Genomic DNA, 21,691 nt, shown 5'->3' with positions numbered 1-21,691 from the left:
CACTCAGCTGGGGTGGGAAGATGCACCTTGGGTCTTCACAAAGCACCCCCATCGCTTACAGGGCCCAGGCTTGGCCGCTCTCCCACTGAGCAGATGGCTCCCCTTTGGTCTGGATCTCAGGACAGCCAGCCCGTGGCAATGTTTGTAAACAGTTGCTACCCTTCCTGGGTTTCTTGGGAAGGAAAAGGAGGTGGTCAAGGAGAAGAGAAAGGGCAGAGGGTTGTGAAAAAAAACCACCCTGCACTGGTTAATGATTGCAATCTACTGGAGAAGGCCCAGTGTTGGATGGACTCATAGATTCATGGAATGGTTTGGGTTGGAAGGGATCTTAAGGATCATCTCATTCCAATCCCCCCGCCCTGGGCAGGGACACCTCCCACCACACCAGGTTGCTCCAAGCCCCCTCCAACCTGGCCTTGAACCCCTCCAGGGATGGGGCAGCCACAGCTTCTCGGGGCAACCTGGGCCAGTGACTCACCTGCACGCCATTGAGGGACGCGACGCCCATGTAGAGGAAGACACCGTAGAGCACAGGCATGGGAATGAACTGTGGGGGAAAACAGGAGGAACTGAGTGAACAACCTCCCCACACACAATGCACCATTAACACGCAGAAGGACACAATTCCTAGCCCATGATTCACTCAAATTGCACCTATGAGTGGACAACGCAGAGTAAGAAAGCGAGCAATCCTGCTGTGTTTTGAGAGCCATGAGAATGTTTGTGCAATCACTGGAGGGCTGAGGAGCAGGGCAGGAGCTGGACGAGCCCTGGGTTCTCCCACTTCACTGGGACTTGGACATCTCTCCAAGACCCAAAGGGAACAGAACCAGCCAGTCAGCAAATTCAAGAAGAGGGGGGGTAAACGTGTTCTAGAAAGCTTCAAACTGCTTTTCACCTCTTGGTTTCTGGTGAGATGAGAAGCAGAAGGTAGAGAAGAAGAAAAGGCAGATCCTGCAGTATGTCCAGCTCAGTAAGACATCAAAATCCACCCAGAAAGGCTTTTCTCTTGAGTCCCACCTCAGCGACGACAGTCATGCCAACCAAATATCTGACCATTCCACCTTTCACCCACTTTAATCCATAACTACCCACAAACACAGGGCCGTGAGCCGAGTTACTTTCTTCGCTGCCAGGAATTATCCTTTCAAACATCAATTTCTGCTCCCTCAAGTGCCAAGCGCTGCCTGTTCCTCCATCACTGGCCCTACCATTGGGGACATCTTCCTTTGGAAGCGAGGAACGGGGCAGGGTGACACCACCAGGGTGACACCAGAAGGAGCATCTGTCCCTCTGACCTGCAGCACAAAGCTGTCCTCTACAGTGAAAGCCACCACAGCTTCCAAGAGGAGGAACCGCTCATCGTCCCCACAGCAGAAGTGTGGGCAGCCAGCCTGGCGTGACCTGACTGGGAGTATTTGGGCACAAACCACAGGCAGGAGCTGAATAACGGTCTTTGAACCCAAGGAGGACGGGCAGAGCTCTGCTCCCGTCGCAGAAGGACAGACCTTCGTGCAGTGACGGGCGGCTGCCACTGAACGGCAGCCACGGCACGGCCAAGGCTCCTGCGGAGGGACGCCTGCCTTCAAAGGTGCACGGAACTCACCGAAGAGGCAAATAACACGCGGGTTTTTTTGGTGTTTTGTCGTATTCCCCACATTATTCATCCTAAAAACATAGAGCCAAGCGCAAATCCCTGGAGGCCTTCATCCCGAACGCACGCGTTTCACTCGGGGCACACGAGCATCGGAGTCACCGGGCCACGTGCCGTCCCAGACCAAAGCTTCCCTGCCTACATTTTCCCTTCCCTCCCCTCCCCGTCACCTCCTGAGAGCTTCTTGGTTGCTAACTCGTCCTTCTATTGGATGCATTCTCTTCCTTGAGCGAGCTGCGGTAATATTTCACATTAAAAGCCATATTTTTTTTCCGTAGCCAGGGTTCGCTGGTCTGCCATCACCGTGTGCCATCGCGGGGAGGGACGGGGAGCCAGCGCGTGGTTCCCATGGCTGGGGGTGTCCGAGGGATTCAAACCCCTCACTGGGTCCATTAGACAAGACAAGACAATATTCCCTCCGGCAAGTTGGGTAGGAGGCTTTCAGAGTTTAGCTTTCTAATTCATTTACATTTCTCTCTTTCCTCCCCCTTCTATTTCTTTCTGTTTTTCAAAAAAAAAAAAAAAAAAACCAACCCCAAAAAACCACGTCCAAATATTATTTCACCATTCCGCGATGATTAATCCTGTAAATCACCCCTAGGTGGAACCCGAGCACGTTACCCTGCAGAGCAGCAAGCGGCACCTGCCTTTTGGAAGACTTTCTTTTGGCAAAGTGGTCGCTAACAACGGGGCTGCTGGCTTGGGCACCCCGAGCAAACCTCCTGCGAGCCAACAGAATTAAAAATGTATTTATAGGAAAGCGCCCGTTGTTCTCCCAGCAGGGCCGGGGATGTTTCTGTGGAGATCTGCCACAGCTGAGCCGAAACGTCAGCGGCGTTCGAAACCAGCACAAACACCGCAAAAACCCACACAAAACACAGTTGGGATTATGCGGCGGATTGCCTCTTTTATCGAATTTGGGATGGGGAGCGTTCCGTTTGCCGCTGGCAGGAGAAGACTTCGACGTTCCGCAACGCGTTTAAGCCAAGCAAAGCTCTCTGGAGCAGGAGACCCTGCCACTGGAGTTTGTTAAAGGTCCTGAACGGCTGCCAGGGACTTCTCTGGCTGGCACGTGGGCGAGGAGCGTGCCGAGTTATCCTCAGGCGTCCTCCTGCCAGCATCTTCCCCACACGCGCTCTTGGGGGAAGCGCAGGCAAATAATTAATGATTGAAGCAATAACAGGGGAAATAATAGACCCCAGTGGAATAGAGGAAGGGAGATCTTGCAGGGAAAGGTCACATGAACTAACAAACAGAATTACTGCAATCAGGCATTAAATTAAGGGCACGGAAATGCCTGTTTGCGCAGAGGAGGAAGCTGTTACCAAGACACAATAAGTTGCTGGTTGTAAAAACAACCTTAGAAATCAAGAATAGGGACACACTTGACGTGTAAAAGCCGCTTTCTCCACTTCATACACAGGCAGCACCACTGCTCTCTGCCTCCTCCCCTTCAGGCTCACATCTCACTGTGCCTTACAGCCCTGGTGGCTTCCAACCTCCTCGTGACCAAAAACTCCATTGCCTCCTCCAGAAAAGCTTCTCCAGACCCCCGTCTGCTCCGTTGTGGCGTTACGATGCACAGTGCCACCGTTTCGGTACGTGTGTTACCATTCGAGGGAATGGCTTCAAGCTCCAGCAGGGTAGGTTTAGACTGAACATTAGGAAACAATTCTTCACAGAAAGAGTGGTCGGACACTGGAACAGGCTGCCCAGGGAGGGGGTTGAGTCACCATCCCTGGATGTGTTTAAGAGTCGCTTAGATGTGGTGTTGGGGGATATGGTGTAGGGGAGAACTTTGTAGAGTGGGGTTGATGGTTGGACTCGATGATCCCAAGGGTCTTTTCCAACCTGAATGATTCTATGACTCTCTGATTTTGACATCTGCTGCTGCTACCATCGGTCTACGGATCCATGGAGATGGACTTCTGTAGCTGACATCTCCTGTCGTACAATATGCCTGCTCTTGGCACTGCTGGAACCCCCGGAGAAGGCAGTATCCTCCAAAAAACACGGATAAGCAGGTTTTCCAGCTGCGTTCTCCGATGTGACGATCCCCTAAGGACGCGTTTCTCGGTGGCCACATGCCAAGGAATTTCAGGTCTTGGAAAAATAGCTACCTACCTAAATGAAATGGTGCATCAGCAGCACATCCGTCCAGAGCCTTGGCTAAACTCACAAGAAAAGAGAATTCAGGAGATTAAGAAATCCCATTTAATTGCCTGCTTCCTCCAGAAACACATTTCGCTTCTGAGCGATAAGGGATGTGCTATTGAAGGAGGATCCAGCCCAAAAGAGTGAAAATTTGATTGTTGTGCTGGCTGTTTCACAAAAAGCCAGGCAAGTTACAGGCACCCTGCTTGGCAGGGTACAGCTCCGCTACGGCAGTGGCAGTGGTCCAAATCCCAAAGATTTTTGGCCAAAACGGTACCCCTGGACTAGTACCATCAGCTGTAGGCTGTGCTCATCGCCACCAGTTCAGAATATTCTCCCTCATCAAAAAAAACCCACCTTCTCTCAGTGGGCCATGCCCACAGCCCGTGAGTAAGCACCAAGCGAAGGTTTCCTTCAGGCACATGTGTTAAGATGTGCGCACACACTCAAATAAATGCAGATTTATTTACTTTTAAAACTCCGTATCCATCTTTTAACCCCTGTCTCCCACACAGCACCTCTGCTGCATTGCCCACCATCCCTCCGTTGTGCCACCAGCAGGCTCCCGAGCTTTATCCACAATATATGTTCCATGAAACACAGGCACAGCAGAAGTATGAGAGCGCAAAATAAAAGGAAACTTTACTGTAGGCAAACATGGAAGAAAAAAAATCTTCAAATGAAAAAAAAAAAAATCACAGCCCCCAAGACCACCAGCCCGGAACTATGTCACCATTACTCTCTAGCACGCTCTAATGATGCTTCCAGAAAATTCTAAAACTGCACGAGTAATTCTCACTAATCTCTTTTTCCACACTCCAACGATGAGCTTTTTTAGCAGCACAAAGCAGCCTGAGGGTTGCTGCGGCTCTGCTTGGGCTGGGGGAGCCGGGGAAAGCCAGAAAGGTGACGTCCTTACCTTCAGGATGGGCGCCATGAAGACAGACACCCCGGTCAGGATGAAAACGATGACCCCGGTGACTCTCTGCTCCCTGCAACAAAACCACCGGGTGAGCAGCACGGCTTCAGCCTTCACTCTGAATTTTATTCCTTCTCAGAGTACTCAAAACCAGCATAAAACCCGTTTTCGCACCCCATTTTCAGAGCAGAGTGGTGATTACAAGCCCACAGCATCAGGCAGGTATCGCGATCCTGACCCAGCCTCATAAATCTCTTTTTTTTAAACACCAGATCAGTGTTAGCTCCCTTGTTTGTGGATCAACAGAGCCTTGCTACCGAGTCAGGGGTGTGTTTACAAGTTAAACACTAGAAACCGTTAGCCAGCAATCCAGATTCTCTGCCCGGCGGTATTTACAGCACCCAAATAGGCCATAAATCACGGTCTCTCCACTCTTAGATCAGCAGCGTATTTCGAGACCTGCTCATAGTACTCCAGCAGTTGGATAAACGGTCCAGGGCCTTCGTGGGGTGCCGAACACGTGCCTTCACCGGCACCCGCAGCCGCTCCCTACAGCCAAAAATACTATCGAAAATGACTCTACAGTCGTATTTCAGAGCACTGAAAGTTCGGCCATTATATTTCGATTTAGTTCGCCCACACAAGCGGCCTGATTTCCAGAAGTGCTCCTGTTGAAAGCACTTCAGACCACTTAATTAAGGCAACCAAACACAGAAAAAAAAATTGCTTGATTAAGTAGAGCTGATTGCTTTAGGCATGACGGGTTTACGTTTTTTTTTTACCATTATGTTTGCTAATGAACGCCTGGTTTAATTTCCACGGATAAAGAAATCTGCAGAAAATTTATCTCCTTTCTCAAACGCGGGGAAACCGCGTCTGATCTGGTGGAATAAGCTTTTGAGGAGTTACACGGGGATTTGTCCAAGGCATTGCTGAGAGACTGAATCTCCCAGCCGGGTTTGGAAATACGAAGAAAGCAGCACGAAATTCTTTTTGACAACTTTGCAGGGTCCCATGGGCACCAGAGCTCGCTCTGGGAAGCTCTGTGTGTTTTGGGGTGACTTCGATGTGCGTGGCCAAAGCAGATCAAGAAAAGGTCTAAGCCCTGGGGAGAAGTTTCCTTCCTCTCCTCCCTTGGCACAGACTCTTCCCCGTCTACGGCCAACGCACGTAGCGCAACGGTTTTCTTCCTTTTCAAGAAAGGGTATCTGCAAAAGGGCTAATGCCAGATCAACTTCTCACTGGATATATCCTCCGCAGACAATAAAAAGGCTGTAAGGAAGCACAGCTGGTCTGAAGATTTACAGCAAATCTAAGAGCTATTCCCCCTGAACCTCTGCGCGTGTCCTGCTCAAAGCAAGACCATTTATAGTACAAACTGATCTCTGCAGGCAAACAAGGCAATTAAGGCTCTTCTGGTTGGACGTACCTCACTCCCAAAAACTTGGGCTGTTCTCCAGGGGCTGAAGTTTCCGTCTCCATCTTCAAGCTGTCGATGTGAGCGATGGAGATGACGGTAGCAGCAACATACCAGGGCAGACCCATAAAGGAGCACACGATCATCAGAATGGCCACCCAGAACAAATCCAGGTGATATCCAGCACCTTTCTGTGAAGGGAAACAGGCAACCTTCAGCTTAATTATTCCAAATACCTACGGAATGGCCAAGGCTCTGGTGCAGGGGCAGGGGCACACCAAGCAAGGAGCTCCTACTGCATCGTTTGGCCGCCAGATGTTGTCATAAGAAATAGCAGAGTAGGACCCATTGCTCCTTAAAGGATGAATTACCCACCTACGCAGGGAAAACAGGTGAATGTTACAGTTCTGCCAAGCTCTGAAAACAACAGTATGCAGTAAGGACAGGAGAGCAGCAGACCTTCAAGCAGCCTGGCAGGAGACCAAGCCCCTTCTGAACACTACGTAGTGCTTGGAGGTCGAGCTGGTACAAGCTAAGCCCCGCGACCAGTCCAAGAGGGACTAGAGACAGCAGACCATGAGTTAGAGACAATCAGAGACAATCACCACTTTCACCAAAAAATATTTGGTGAGATACACTTCGTATCTTGTAAACAAGCAAGCTCTCAATATATATTTCTCTATATTTTTTTTAATATATACATATATATATATACACACACAACCAACTCTCCTGGTTATAATGGGTTTATAGCGTTCTGAAGGAGCTCTGCATTGCCTCTTAACAACCAAAAAATGAAACCCCATTATAAAGTGCTATTTTTATAATAAGCTCCTAATTTTGAATGAGGTATGGCAGTGTCAAGCAACCCAATGCCCAGCACCATCCCATCCCCTGCTGCCTCCCCACAGCGTACACGAAAACTCGACGGCCCATTTTCACAACACAAGACAGGGCAGGAGGAGAGTTTGAAGAGGGCGAGCGGACAGAAGATTGTCTGCAAAGCAGCAGAGTGGTTTTCAACTGTGGGAGCCACCATTTGTCCTACTGGTCTGCTACAGGACTTCTTCTGCCGTGGTGGGAGGCCAGGATGGGTACCTTTGGGTGCCAAGTGATTGCACGTTGGTGTAAGCGACAGCTTGGACGTGCACAGAGCTTTACACACCCAAACCACCCTTTAAAACCAGCCCAAAGCCTACTCTTAGTTTTAAGCAGCTGTTGTAAAATACCTCTCAGTGTAAGGACTTCATGGAAGTCTACCTGAAAGCAACCTCCCAGACATAGGGTGCCCGCCTAAAGGTAACGTTTGCTGTCTCAGAGGGAGGGCTGAACTCCTGTATTTAGGATAAAAAGCGACTGTGGGATCTCATGATTGGGACCTCACAACTGGTTTGAGCCCTGCTGGTCGTGCCTGGTGGTGGAGGCACCTTCCTCAACACTCAGCCCTAGGGTCTCTTGGAGAAAGCAGCAAGAACAGCTGATGGACTCATACCCTATGGAAAGGAGAAAGCTGCCCTCATTCTTTCCTCCTTCTTAAAGACCTCTGATCTTCTCTTTTTAAAAGCCTTTAATGAACTAACACAGGAAATCCACAAGTGCCAAGAAAAGAAGTGAAGAAACAAAAGAGCCACCAAAGAAAGGGATCTTCAGAAAAACACTAGACAAATCTCCAAGGTTTGCTATTTTAAAAAAGATTAACCTTTTTTTAATCCTGTTCAATTTGATTTTATTGGAAAGAACAAACGATCCGGACCTCCTTGGTGACCCAGGAGGGAAAGCAACCCAGCTCCTCTTGAATAGACCTCATTGTTTCCCTCCTCATGGGCGCGCTGCTTACCTTGGCTGGCCCGCAGCACGGGGATGGACACCCAGTGACACCCTGCCCACACTTTAGTGAGGCACCAGCAGAAAAAAACCTCGTCTTTCTTCTGGCCTACACTAGATTTTGTGCACGGAGGTGGTTTTTGATGCAGAGGAGCAGGATAGGGCTCAAGAACCCCAAATCACAGAATCACAGAACTATATGGGGTTGGAAGGGAGCCCTGGAGATCGTCTCCTCCAACCCCCTGCCACAGCAGGGTCACCCACAGCAGGTCCCACAGGAACGTGTCCAGGTGGGTTTGGAATGTCTCCAGAGAAGGAGACTCCACCACCTCTCTGGGCATCCTCTTCCAGGGCTCTGCCACCCTCACAGAAAATAAGTTCCTCCTCATGTTGAGATGGAACTTCTTATGTTCAAGTTTGTGCCCGTTCCCTCTTGTCCTGCTTGTCTTGTGAGCACGTGCTCACAACCATAACCATAACAAAGGAAGCAGGAAATACATTTTTTGCTGGAGTGTTTATTCTTTGTTACTAAAAAATACACCCAGTGCTGATACCATAACCACGTTCATTGTCTACAAGCTGAAGAGATGAGGGGCCTCCTCTTCATTGGGCAAGAAAAGTGAACATATTCTTCCAGCAATTAAGAAAATGCTATGTCTGCTCAGTTAGGTGCAGGGCGCAGACCTAAAGCTAAGATGGTGTCAATGATTAGCCTCCCCCTGAGGAAGATGTGGGCACAGTATTCAATTTATCTGCCCTGGTCCATATGGCAAAAAGTGATGTTCTGGGTTGTTTTTTTTTAAACCAGTGACATAAACCATCACCCAGCACTCATCACTGAGCACAACAAACCTTTCCCATCTCCTGCTACTCTGACTTTCTCCTCTAGGTCAGGCTCAGGACCATCTTAAATCACACGTCGGTCGTCTCATGTCCACAGTGACCACATGAATTGAAACATCCTCCTCTTTCTCAAGTGAAAGCTCCATTCACGTTTCCAACAGCCCTCAATTATATCTCAATAGGTATCTAAATAATGACCCAGCACTACCCATGTTTTGAGGGAGTCTTTCCTCTCACGAGTTAGACCACTTGAAACGTGTCTTGTTAGCAGGAAGGGAGAGTCTCCTTTTACAGGAATTTAATATTTTTCAATAGAACTGACAGTGCAGGGAAAGGAAAAACCCTACAGGCATGAAAAACTGCATAGCGCTGGTCTGGAAAGTTTATTTTAAAAACATTACTCCATCCTAGGCTGTTATATGTCAGCGGATATAAAGCTCTTCTTTAAATAACATCCAACTGTGGCTATGCCCTTGGTATGTCCCAAATCTCTTCGGCTTATTGCTAGTATTTTCCATCATGGTACGGCCAACGCAGCTGTCATACTTGGGCCATCTCCGGCCATAGCCACCACAGGAGGGGTCCTGACATCGTCCTGGTGCCCCAAAACCTGCTTCCAACAACCTGCCCCACAACCTCTCCCCACTGAGACCCCAAGCACCCAAAAATGGGCACTTTCTGCAGATCCATGCATGACCTGGTGGACCCACTCTGGCCACCTTCGTTTTCCTTTCCATTATAGTGCCTCAGATTCATCAAGTCTCCCCTTATAGCCTGTGGCAGGAAGAAAGCCGACCACAATCACAAAGCAACCTTCTCTCCTCAAAAACAGCAGCAGATGACACTGAATAGGCCCATGTCTTTGAGGGAGGAAGGTGGTAGGAGGAAAAGACAGATGTTGAGAGTCATTTGGTGCCAGAGGAGAGGTTTGAGTTGAGGTTTGAACTGGACGTGAGTCTGGGACTGGTTTTTAAAGAGGACTAGAGTCTGTGAAGTGAACGGCCATGTGGAAGTATCAGCACTACCAAACCCCAGTGTTTTTTCACGCCAGCTGTGAGGCAGCAAGCGATCAGACCCTTCTGCTGGCCCCAGTCCTCTTCCTGAACACCCCGTTGAAAATAACACCAGAAAGCACGTCTGCCAGGCCTCCTCACTGGGAAGCACCCTACCCTTCCTCGGGGTTCCCTAACGTCGGACCCAGGGACTTGTTTTAAAGAAATGAACAGTTTTGGTAGCATGTAAAACGGTATTTGCTGGGCATAGTGGAGAGCATCAGTTTACCCTACACCAGCAAACATCAGGAGTGACAGACATCGACCAGTTTCTGACTGCGTGTAATTTAACGACTTCTTATCTCCTGTTGAAAAGCAGATGTGTAAAGTAGACAAGCACATAACTTTATGTTTGTGAATAGATGCAGACCCTCCTTCCTAGCCAATACTTAGTAGTTTCCTTTGCCATTCTCCAAGGTTTGCAGTTGGAGACTGAAGCTCTTGCAAGGAAAGAGCAAAATATTGTAACAATTTTAAGAAAACTTATGGGTTTATGTTGACATGAAAAGGGCCTTTAAACGAAAGTTCTGCCTCTCAAAGGAGGGCTGCTCTAATTTCTTCTGGCTCTAGCCACACGGTTTAGTGGTGGTTTTGGCAATGTTAGGCTGATGGTTGGACTTGATGATCTTAAAGGTCTATTCCAACCTAGATGATTCTATGATTCTACGAGCAGGGGATAGGATGCAATGGCTCTAAATCCTTTCCTTCCCCTGGAAGGGAAGGGGTAGCTGGCTGGTCTTGTGAAATCCGACTATTCCTGGCACGGGACCTGTTTGCGAAGGAAAAGGGAGGAGCAATCCCAAAGCTTCTCATGTGGGATCGCTTCAGGCCACATGATGGTGAAGCCAATCAAAATTAGGAAGTGCTTACTGAAGGAGACATCACAAGTTGGCCCTGCACAGGGCTCGTCCTTTAGGAGGAAGGCAAACGCTGTTTGTGCTACACTCAAGATTTTCAACTGAATCAGTGGTTTTCCTGGCAAAAAAACTCTACAGTAGTCAACAAAATCAATATTGTTGTTAAACACCAGCAATGACATTTCTGAGGTGGCATGTACATTCAACACTCCCATGGGCCCTCCTCCATCTCCAGCACAGGAAAAGCATCGGGCAGCTCTTTGTCCTCCTTCAAGACACGACGCGCACCCACCTTGAGCTTGTGCTCCTTCCTGTTGACGATGACGGCTGTGATTTGCTGGTCCATGAAGATGAGGATAGTCACCAGGAGTGCAGGGATGGCTGCTGCCAGGTACACCCACCACGGGTTCCCTCCAAAAGGTGGGATAAACCAACCCCTCTCGGGACTGGTTGGCTTTTAAGGGCAAGGAAAGGAAAACTTGCATTACAATGACAACATAGGAATGATGACATCCCAAACACAATTGTACTTCCAGCAACGGGGCTACATGGAGACACTTGAGGTTTGAGAGCATTTCACCCTTCCCATTCACAGCAACAAAAGGTTCAAAGTATGGAGGCAGGATTTAGGAGATAAATCAGCCAACCCAAATAATGCTAATAAAAATAAGATAGCTGACTACTCTCCTGGTTTGAGGGCAAGTCATTTTATACAGGGCAGATGGGTGGAAACGGGAACCTCTTCCAAAGGCCACCAAACAAAGCCGACAATGACGTACCTTGAATTCACTTGGCACAATTAGTTTTGGTGTGTCCACACCTACCAGGGCATCTATTCCACAGAAAATCAAAATGGACAAGATAATGGCAAAGTCACTGATGAGCTTCCGGGCCTGAAACGGGAGTTGATATCAAAACAGTAGTTAGCACCATAAAAGACCATTTCACCCACGCTTTAGTTCCTAGGTGATACTCCAGGCTTGCGTTTGGTGGCAATACAAGCTCATCCTTTCTTCTTTCTTTGTGGAAACAAAAGCGCGCATTGTAACGTCTGGCGCCATTTGCCTAAATGTGCCTAAATATACTTTACTGCCTTGTCTGAAAGCCAGACAATTAAGCCCAAATGGAAGTATGAAAACAGGCTAAGGAAAAAGAAAACTGCTATTCTAAGGAACTCCCACATGAATTCTTCAGGGCAGTCTCACTGCTGTTGTGTTTGACAGCAGCCACCAACCACTGGCACGGAGACCTAGCTCTTCTGTCTGAAGAGACTTTTCAGGTTCAGCTTCCAATATTAACAGATACCAAACATTTACAAACAAACCTAAAAAAAAATAGTGACTTTTTTAGACATATAAAATATTGTTTCCTTCTGCTTGCCTTCTGATCTCTGATTTTTTAGGGCCCACATATTTTTCTGTGGAGGGCCAGAGATGGCTTTTTTGGCACGACTGAGCTTCTCCTGTTATCACAGGATTCCCAAGGTACGTGGCTTTAACAAAAAATACCGTGTTATCCCCAGACTCCATTTTTTTAATATGACTGACACTGCAATGCAGATTAGTAAAAAAAAGGGGAAAGGGAAGAAATGGTATTTTACACCAGACAACGCGAAAAGGTTGTTCCCTGTAGAAGATGGGAACAAAGTTTGTCTTTAGAAGATGGGAAAACCCAAACTTCCAGAACAGATGAGACACTCTGTAAGACTGGTGGAGATTACACTGTTTTCTGTTCAAGTAACAAATCAACCTAAACAGACAGGGAAAGAAAGGAGGCTTCTCAGCCAAATCCTCAACATGCCCTAAGAGTGCAACTCTCCTGAAGTCACTGGAACAGGACAACTTAAAGCTGCCACTGGTCAGACCCTGAAATTTAACTGGGCAGGACCCACTGTGCTTGTCTGTAACTGTGGGATCTTTTCAGAGCTGTTGTTCCTTCCAGGCTTCCCAGGTTCACATGGTTACTGATAAATTGAGCTGCATTCCAGCCCGGATGGAATTTGTTTCTTTTTTATTAAAAATAATAAAGGTTCAACTGTAACAGAGCAGAACAGTAAACATCCATGCAGGATAAATCCCCCGTGTGTCAGGATGCCAAAACCAGGGAGTGGGGGGACAGGTTTCAGAGAGAAACAGGGCTTCGGTACACATGGAAACCTCCTGCTCGCACACGTGTCGTGGCAACTTTAGTTGAGGAGACAAAACAAGCAGATTCACCTGGAAGGGATGTGTAAGTTGGGTGTAAGTCTGAGCAAAATCAGGTTTTAATCCATGCAGAGGTTTTTCAGCTCATCCTTTATGTTGTATCTGATCCTCAGAGAAGAAAGGGAATTTCTGCTTTAGGTCGCTACAGTAACAGGGACCTACAGGCATGGGCTGTAGTCAAGTTCAACATTTTTGCACTGATTTCTGAGTATTTCAAAGTGGTAACATCAAATATGCATCTCTGCTCTCCTGTTCTACATGGACATCTCATTTACCCACTTTTACTCAGTGGCAAAGCAAAGGGCTTCTTTTGTCCTCCCCAAATACTCGCTCTGGCTATAAGGAGACTTTTGACATAATAATTAATAGCCCCTTTTGGTCGTTGGATCTCTGTAGGACATCCCTGCATCCTACCCCAGAGTCAGTACATCCCATTAAGCTGTGGATCTGATGCTGAGAATGGCCAGCTGATGCTATATATATATATATTTATATTTATGCCCGAAGGACTCCTCTTCCGATTTCTTAAGGCTGATAAACTACATCATTGCATATCTCAGCCTGGAAGTGTTGTCGTCAGCACCTTTAAAATCACTGCCAAATTCTCATGACGGGCTCTTTTCGGCTCTTCTGCTGCTTTACCCCTGCCCTCCAGAAGCACCGAGAAGCCATCCCAGACGTACCTTAATTAACCATGTTTGTATCTCAACCAAATCAAGCTGCCTTCCCTGCAAAGCGCTTCTGCCTCTGCGGGGGACAGCGATACCAAAAGGAAGGCTGATCTTTGCGCTGTGGGAGAGGAAAGAAACAGACTGCGAGGGTGAAAGGAGATACTTACCGTGGTTGGAAAATAGCGACTGGTCTTGAATTTCTTCAGGGCCATGGAGCAGGTGTAAGTGCCAAAGAAGAGGATGAAAGACATGAGGGTGATGTCAGGGACGTAGTCGCAGTTGTTGCCCACAAGTTGTCCCCCGTATTTCAAGCACTCCTTTGTTGTCAGAGAGGACCAGTCAATGGTGGTGTTGTACTGCAGAAAAAAACAGAGAACATTTCCATCACGCCGCGCTCATGCCAACGCTGCTGGTGCTAGGACAGGAACGGGGACGGGGCACTAGGGAAAACACTGGGAGGAAAAGGGAGGGACGGAACAGAGGCTACAAATCCTTGTGCACATGTAGAAAGGGTTTTATCCTGGACAGAGGATGATATGAGGCCTTCCTCAGTTCTTTGCCTTCCTCTCAGGCATGCCTCCCTTCTCCCGAGACTGACCATCAAATGCTAAACCCACAAACCCCAAGAAGAATCATTCCTGTTAATGGAACAGAAGCATCAATGGGCACTCTTCTCCCCATGGCTAGGTTGTATCAAAGCTGGGGGCTGCTCAGAACTTCTCCAGGCATTATATTCTGCTGGAGGAGGAGACCCTCATCTCCAGCCCTTCCAGAGGCAGCCAACTCAGATGCTCAGGGACTACAACCAGCCAATGGAGGTGGGCAAGGAGCAGTAACGGGGACATGAGGTGCAGCCTGGCCATCAGGAGACCTCACTGCTATTTCTTCACCCTGGGACCAGCCCCCTCGGGTACCTGGAGCAACGCTCCTGGCCTTCAGGTTCGTGTCTCGGGCTCCTAGTGCCTGCAAACAGTGCCCAGCTCAGAAACCATTCCCTTCCTGCTGGGCCACCTGATGACACACAAGAGTGGCCACCACATGAAAAGAAGGACAGGCAGGTAGGATCTGTGTTTGGCAGCAGAACGTTGTTATTCTCAACACAACAACTCAACAACTCAACCCTGCATCAAACACAAACGCTTCTGACCCTGTCAAGCTCCATTTCTTTCTTCTCAGCCTCCAAGACTCACCACCAGAGTGAGGTGTGGAAAAGCCAGAGTTAGCAACAAGGCCAGGTTGGAGGGGGCTTGGAGCGACCTGGCCTGGTGGGAGGTGTCCCTGCCCAGGGCAGGGAGTTGGAACTCAATAATCTTTAAGGTCCCTTCCAACCCAAACCATTCTATGATTCTATGAAAATCAAAGAATGGGCTGGAAACGGGACCTTCCAAAGGACAAAGTGGCCACAAAACTCCTACTATTACAGCCCTGGACACGAGGACCTGACTAATCCCCTGGGAGAACCATCTGCATCCTGTCAACACACACAGATCAGACTGCGAGAAAGTGGCCGTGATTAGCAGTTAATCGATATTATCATAGAATGGTTAGAGTTGGAAGGGACCTTAAAGATCATCGAGTTCCAACCCCCCTGCCCTGGGCAGGGACACCTCCACTAGAGCAGGTTGCTCAAAGCCCCATCCAGCCTGGCCTTGAACACTTCCAGGGATGGGGCAGCCACAGCTTCCCTGGGCAACCTGTGTATCAAACTGTACACAGTATTCCGTACACAGGACTAGGAGAAATCCTTGGAGGATCAAGTGGACGTGCCAAAAGGGGCAGTGTCATGTTTTCACAGTGTCTGCGGGAGGGTTTTTCTCCGTGGGATCAACCCCTGACCCGCTGGCAGAGCCCGGCAGAAAGGCACGGCATGTACAGCCCTTCCCGAGGGCAGATAATCCCCCTCCTCCCAAAGGGCACTCACCGTCTCAGCAGAGGAGTAGAACGGCTCATTGGCCGACGGCACCGTCGTCCCGTTAAATAACGAGCTATTAACTGCAAGAGAGGACGGAAAAAGCAGTACCGTGAGTGTGGGGCAAGGAAGGAAAAGGAAATTTCAACCATTAAATCATTTCTTAGCTCCATCAAACTGTAAAGCGAGTCAAAAGTACCATTTCAGGCTGACTCAAAAGCATCAACCACTTTAAAAAAAATGGAAAGAAAAGGCTCAGTGAAACATAATCCAAACCTAACGGGGTTTTTTTTGGAGTCCATTGTAAAAAAAATATAGAAAAGCAGACAGACAATATAATATTTCATGGTTTTGCAATATTTTTCTAATGACTTCTGGGTTAAAATAAATACCCACAGAACACTCCTAATTATTAATTTAAAATTAACGCACAAAAGATAGCCAGAAAAGCAAAATGGATTTCAGAATCCAGCACGAACACATTTTTTGAGCTAAAAAAAAAAAAAAAGCTGAAGAGTAATTGGAATGAGCAGGATGGAGATAATTTCCTTGAAAAAAGGGGCAGTGTTCACTGTGACAACGATACGTGTTTTCCTTTTGTTTTCATGGGGTGATAAATAATTTATTTGAAATTTCATTTAGAAATGCAATCCTTCCTGAAAATAGGCTTGTCAACGATGTCCTCATATTTTATTTAGGTTTTGCATGTACTCTTATGTCTGACGAGAATATTTAAGTTGTATTAAAGTATCGCACAGCTCACATCTGTTTAGCTGGAGAAACAGTAAGTGCATTTGTCTTTTATACTACTGAAATCCCACAAGGGTCCAAACAAGTAGTCCAGATATGTGTAGGTGATCTTTGCCGGGCCCCTGACAAGTAAAATCCATGACCTGGATTTTCATAGAACCATAGGATGGTTTGGATTGGAAGGGATGTTAAAGCCCATCCAGTGCCACCCCCTGCCCTGGGCAGGGACACCTCCCACCACACCAGGTTGCTCCAAGCCCCCTCCAACCTGGCCTTGAACCCCTCCAGGGATGGGGCAGCCACAGCTTCTCTGGGCAACCTGGGCCAGGCTCTCACCACCCTCACACCAAAGAAGTTCTTCCCCACATCTCAGCTCCATCTCCCCTCTTTCCGTGTCAAACGCTTCCCCCTCCTCCTAGGGCTCCCCTCCCTCATCCAGAGTCCCTCCCCAGCTTTCCTGGAGCTCCTTGAGGGACTGGAAGGGGCTCTAAAGTCTCCCCGGAGCCTTCTCTTCTCCAGGCTGAACTCCCCCAACTCTCTCAGCCTGTCCTCACAGCAGAGGGGCTCCAGCCCTCCCAGCAGCTCTGTACCCTCCTCTGGCCCCGCTCCAACAGGTCCATGTCCTTCCTGTTCTGAGGACTCCAGAGCTGGACACAGTGCTCCAGGTGGAAATGGGCTTATTGAAGGAGCAGGAATAAATCTGTGCTGTCTTCTGCTCAGGGATGCTGTCTGGGTTTACGCAGAGCCCCAGCCATACGGACACACACATGTATCAGCCTCCAGTACTATCTGGTCACTCCTGTTCAAGGTTTATTCAATGCTACTTGAAAAACTAAGGAAGAAGCACGTGGAGATGATGACGATAAGGTCATCTTTACATGTGGGCTTCTGCCACATGCTCCCTTTCCTCTACACATCCCGGCTGTACCGCCACGTTTGCCCTGGGCACTGGGTCTGTCCCAGAGGCGTTTAGATGGGAAGCGGAGACTTTCAACTTGGCATTGACCATTCCCTATCGCCCTACCTCCGAAAAAGAAAACACCCGCCATTTGAATGGAAGCAGAACCAGACCGACATCCTAACGAGATCCTACATTCAGTAACTTGATGGTTGGACAAACTGATGGCTGGACAAATTGATGGTTGGACTAGATGATCTGAAAGGTCCCTTCCAACGTAGGAAATTCTGTTTCTAACTAACGTAGGCACCCAGCTCCTAGAGATCCGGTTCCTGACACCTTTTGCGCAGAGGCAGGTACCAGCAACCAGAAGCTTTTCCTGTTTGACAGGTATGTCCAGATAACCTGAAGTTTGTTTTGAGCACAGACCAAGTTTCTTACTCACTCCCCATTGTCTGAGGGATCCTAGGAGTGGCCACAGCTTCTCTGATGGTAACAGCCAGCGCATTTCTCTATATATTTGGGTTTGGTGACCTTTTGTTCCCGGATCCATATGTATGGTGGCTCTACCTGCCTTGCAGCCCACGCTCTAGTGATAAGGCTGAACTGCTGGATACGCTTCCCTTCCGCTCCAGCCAGGAACTGTTTGTGCTTTTCCACTCGTACACCTCAGCCAGGAGGTGGAAAACCACCCATGTCTGGGTAACGCCCTGATAAACCCAGCTCCTGCACTCGACAAAGTGACACGGCGGATACCAGGAGTGACCCCAGCACTGTGGCAGTGACCATGGCCACCACTTCTGCCCCTACAGCCCCTTCTCAGAGGAAGGCCACTCAGAATTAACAGACACAGGGATGCAAGGAGACCAGGGGACAGAGACAGCTTCTCCACTGGTAGTGATGCTCACATGGAGGAGTCCCAGGAACATTGACTATAAAGACACCCCAGTTGACATGAAGGGTGAAATTCACCCCCCAGCTTCAAAATAAGGCTAAGACAGGATATCTGAAGAAGGATTAATTTCCTGTCTGGGCCGCAGCACAATAGAAAGAGAAAGGAAATGCAATCTCCTATCTGCAAATTGGAGAGGAGCTAATTAAACATTCTCTTACCTGGATCTAACGGTTCACAGGCACAAGAGTAATGCGTGATATGGTCCACCTTGAACTCCGAGTTGATGGGGTAATGGTCTGCCAGCTTGATCATCTTCTTGAAAGCATCGTAAATGAAGATGAAGCTAATAAGGGAGGAGAAACCTTCTTCGGTGAAGCGGGTGAAGTACTTGACCAGGAAGCTGGCATCGGTGGCAACAAGAATGAGACACTGGAAGGCTGACCAAAGGCCGATCCAGAGTCGGAACTCCAGGTAGTCAAAATCGTTGTCTCTGCAGGCAGGGAAAGATATGGGGGTTAGATAAATGCACCCAGGATTGTGACTTCCCATGAGAAGTGGTGACCACAGAGCCTCTGGGACCTGTGCTTATTTAGACTCAATGAGAGTGTCCCCTAGAGCCAGGCTCTTTATGTTTTTAGGCTCCCCAAGAGCCAGCCAACTCCATAAATGTCTGTGGTGCAGTTTAATAACCAAGGCAGCAGAAAACCATGCAGAAGTGATCAGTCTGGCTTACGCCTCCGCTGATAAATGTTACCAGTGAATTCAAGCTCTTTCTAGGCTTCCCAGTAAAATCCCTCCCTTGGCCAACACGCACAGAGCTGTCAAGGCCCAAACACCCAGCTGTCCAGACCAAGAGCAGCTCATCTCCAGCAGCTTTCCACCAGCTGAAGACGTAACCACAGTTTACAAGTCTTCAGAAAAGCAATCTCCTGCCAAGCCTCACACCCTGCATTTCCACCCCTTGGGCCCTTGCGCTTTCTGCAGAAACCAAAACATCAGCAGGAGAAGATCCAGAAGTACAAAGCAGAAGATGACAAACCCTGGTGCCAGGATGTGGCAGGCTGCTGCGGAGAACGGTGGAGCAAACTCCATTGTTCCTTCCCAAGAGGTTTGTTTGCCCCTTGTTTGCCCCTTGTTTGCCCCTTGAGGCCATGCCCTGATGGCTCAGAGTCCCAAGGCAGGCTCTTAGGACCAAACAAAGGCAAAAAGCCAACACTGGAGCAGATAAGTCCCTGCCAGAAAGGTGGCTACCTGCTCTGGGAAAGGAGTGGGAGGTGGTATGGCTGGCAGCTGGTCTTCCCTGGAAGCCAGGAGCCCTGCAGTGTTGAAGGACAGAGGAGGATGGGCAGTTTCTGTGGAAGGTCTCAGAGCAAAGTCTCTAACAGTGTCAGAAAGCTCCGGGAAGGGGATGGGACCCAGGAGTTTATCCCTTCCTTCCCTCAACTACGTCAAGTGGTGCAAGAGAAACTGAATGTCTCTCCCTGTGAGCACGGCTTCAAATAAAAAACAGCAAAAGCCATCTTCAAGAGACTTCAATGTCTTCAAGATACGCTGTCTTCAAGACATGCCTTCTTCAAGACACGCCTCTGCAAGGCTTTCTCCTTTCCGTACACAAACATCTCAGGGAGGGCTTGCAGCCTTCTCACACTGAGAGTCTGACCTGGAAGAGGGGTCAGGAGCAAGGAAGAAACAAAGTGATGATTCAGAAAAAGAGAAGGGAAATAATAATAATACTAATAAAAGACCCCAGTGACAGGTCTCTGAAATATCCGGAGTCGGCACCTCAGAGAGCAGGAGCAGCCGTCCATCTGACCGGCTGGCAGAAGCCCAGATGGCATCCTGACTGCACACCATTGAAGAACTTCTAAAGGTTTTAAACTATTTTTTTTAATTTTTTTTTTCTTTTTACTCCTCCAAGTGCTGCAGCACTTCTGAAGCTCACAGAGCAAACGGAAAAGCACAGGATATTTCACAGACACAATAAAACGCCCAAAGTTCTTCTGCCACGATTAATTTTCTTTCTGGAGGGGAAACTTTCCCAACAGCCCCCTTTTGTGGCTGGGAGGCAGAAGGGCTGGGGTCCTGCCTTCCTGGGGAGCCCAGCACCTTGCTTCTCACTTGGAAACCCACTTTAATTCCACAATGGGCATCGGAGAGATGCTCAGGATAACGAGTTGACCCGGGGTGTCCTGTAGCATCAGCTCACTCTGCCAGCAACGCTCCTGCAGGCACCCAAAGCTGGATGTACGGCTGGGTACGCCAGGCTTTTTTAGGTATCTCTCCACAAACACACACACAGTCAAATTTGAAATGAATCGGTAGATGGGAAGGTCTTTCTAATTTTGCTCCCAGCAGGGAACAGGGTGTTGTGAATACGACCAACCGCAAATGCGTTATTGAAAAATCACAGCACTCGGTTCCAATTTCCTTGTGAGAAAAGATTCCCTCGAAAAATCCTGCCCTTCTGCTCCAGCTGGTTGTTAGGACAATGGCTTTTATAACCACCGCCTCCTCCTCGGGTTAAAAATAACCACCTTCTCCCTCCCAAAACCGTGCAAAGTGTTTTTCCGTCATGCTTTTTTCCTGCCTTCCGCGTGCTGCACCTGGGCTCTGACCTGCCTGCCCGATGCAAACAGCTGTAGCACGTCTGCTCCTGATTTTATGCATTTATTCCAGCCGAAGAAAGAAAAGAAAGGTGCCCCCCCCCCCCCCCCCCAGCTCTGCTGCGGAGCTCTCGCCGTCGGCAGCCTCCAGTTTCCCTCCCTGGGCTGGTCTAATTTTTTATGCATTTTTTCCAGCGCGACGAGGGGCCATTTGGGCTTCAAACCCTGATTATCAAATAACACCGACACGGGGAAATACACTGTCCTCCTCGGCAGAAGCTGTCTGTACCTCAAAGGACTTCTCCAACACGTGGGGCATTCACCGGAAAGACAGGATTCCACGCTCTCCATTATTTCTGAGTAACTACCCGCAGAGATTAAATGTAATGAGGAAGGAGATACAATTAAACGGCCAAACATATACCATGTCTCCTGCCTTATTGCAACCCGCAGCCCTGCCCAGCTTAATAATTCAATAGACCTTTTCTAAAAATAACTGCCAAGGGCCAAAGAGCTGTTCCGCATCACAGGCGACTGCTTTGGAAAGGAAGCCCAGTAACACCTTAACTCCAAAAGCCCTTGGTTTTCTCTACCCAAACACCAGCCCTTCACAACTCGCCACGCTGCCGAGGCTCCCCGATGGGGAAGGGAGGGCTAGGAGTGATTTGGGGCGTTTTCTGCGTAACCTACCATGATCTCCTTGCAAAACAGCGTCCAAAATATCAATAGCCCGACGTGTAAAATCACCGACGAATACGCTGATTCCTGTAGGGATTCTCATTGTATTTTGCCAGCGTTGCAGATGTGGGAATAGTAAATGAGAACCCCTAACAAAACGGGCTGCCTTTAGCGCTGGATGTCAGCCACCACCCCTGCACCAACGTTGACACGGTGGGGAGGGAGCAGAACCTCTTGATACCAGTTAAAAGGGGAAAAAAAAAACAACCAAGAGCATGTAAGGCAGCAAAGCTCTGCCGAGGAATTCTGGGGACAGAGATCCAGAGCTGTTTCTATCATCAGTACTTTTACTTTTGTAAGTAT

General features: G+C 48.6%; 1 protein-coding gene across 2 annotated transcripts in view; it reads right to left on the bottom strand.

Moving 5' to 3' along the window:
* SLC4A4 (solute carrier family 4 member 4) overlaps nt 1-21,691 on the bottom strand; it is a 198,896-nt gene that overhangs the window by 13,149 nt on the left and 164,056 nt on the right. For both annotated transcript variants that reach the window (XM_074147199.1, XM_074147198.1), the window contains exons 14-21: nt 18,266-18,537; nt 15,517-15,587; nt 13,763-13,951; nt 11,500-11,613; nt 11,013-11,174; nt 6,157-6,335; nt 4,728-4,800; nt 479-547 (exon numbers count right to left, since the gene is read on the bottom strand). In XM_074147199.1, the coding sequence (XP_074003300.1) occupies nt 479-547; nt 4,728-4,800; nt 6,157-6,335; nt 11,013-11,174; nt 11,500-11,613; nt 13,763-13,951; nt 15,517-15,587; nt 18,266-18,537 (1,129 nt within the window). The remainder of the gene's footprint in view (nt 1-478; nt 548-4,727; nt 4,801-6,156; nt 6,336-11,012; nt 11,175-11,499; nt 11,614-13,762; nt 13,952-15,516; nt 15,588-18,265; nt 18,538-21,691) is intronic.

This window comes from Numenius arquata, chromosome 5, assembly GCF_964106895.1.
Source record: "Numenius arquata chromosome 5, bNumArq3.hap1.1, whole genome shotgun sequence".
In the NCBI taxonomy this organism is placed as follows: Eukaryota; Metazoa; Chordata; class Aves; order Charadriiformes; family Scolopacidae; genus Numenius; species Numenius arquata.
This window is presented reverse-complemented; position numbering and strand designations above follow the sequence as displayed.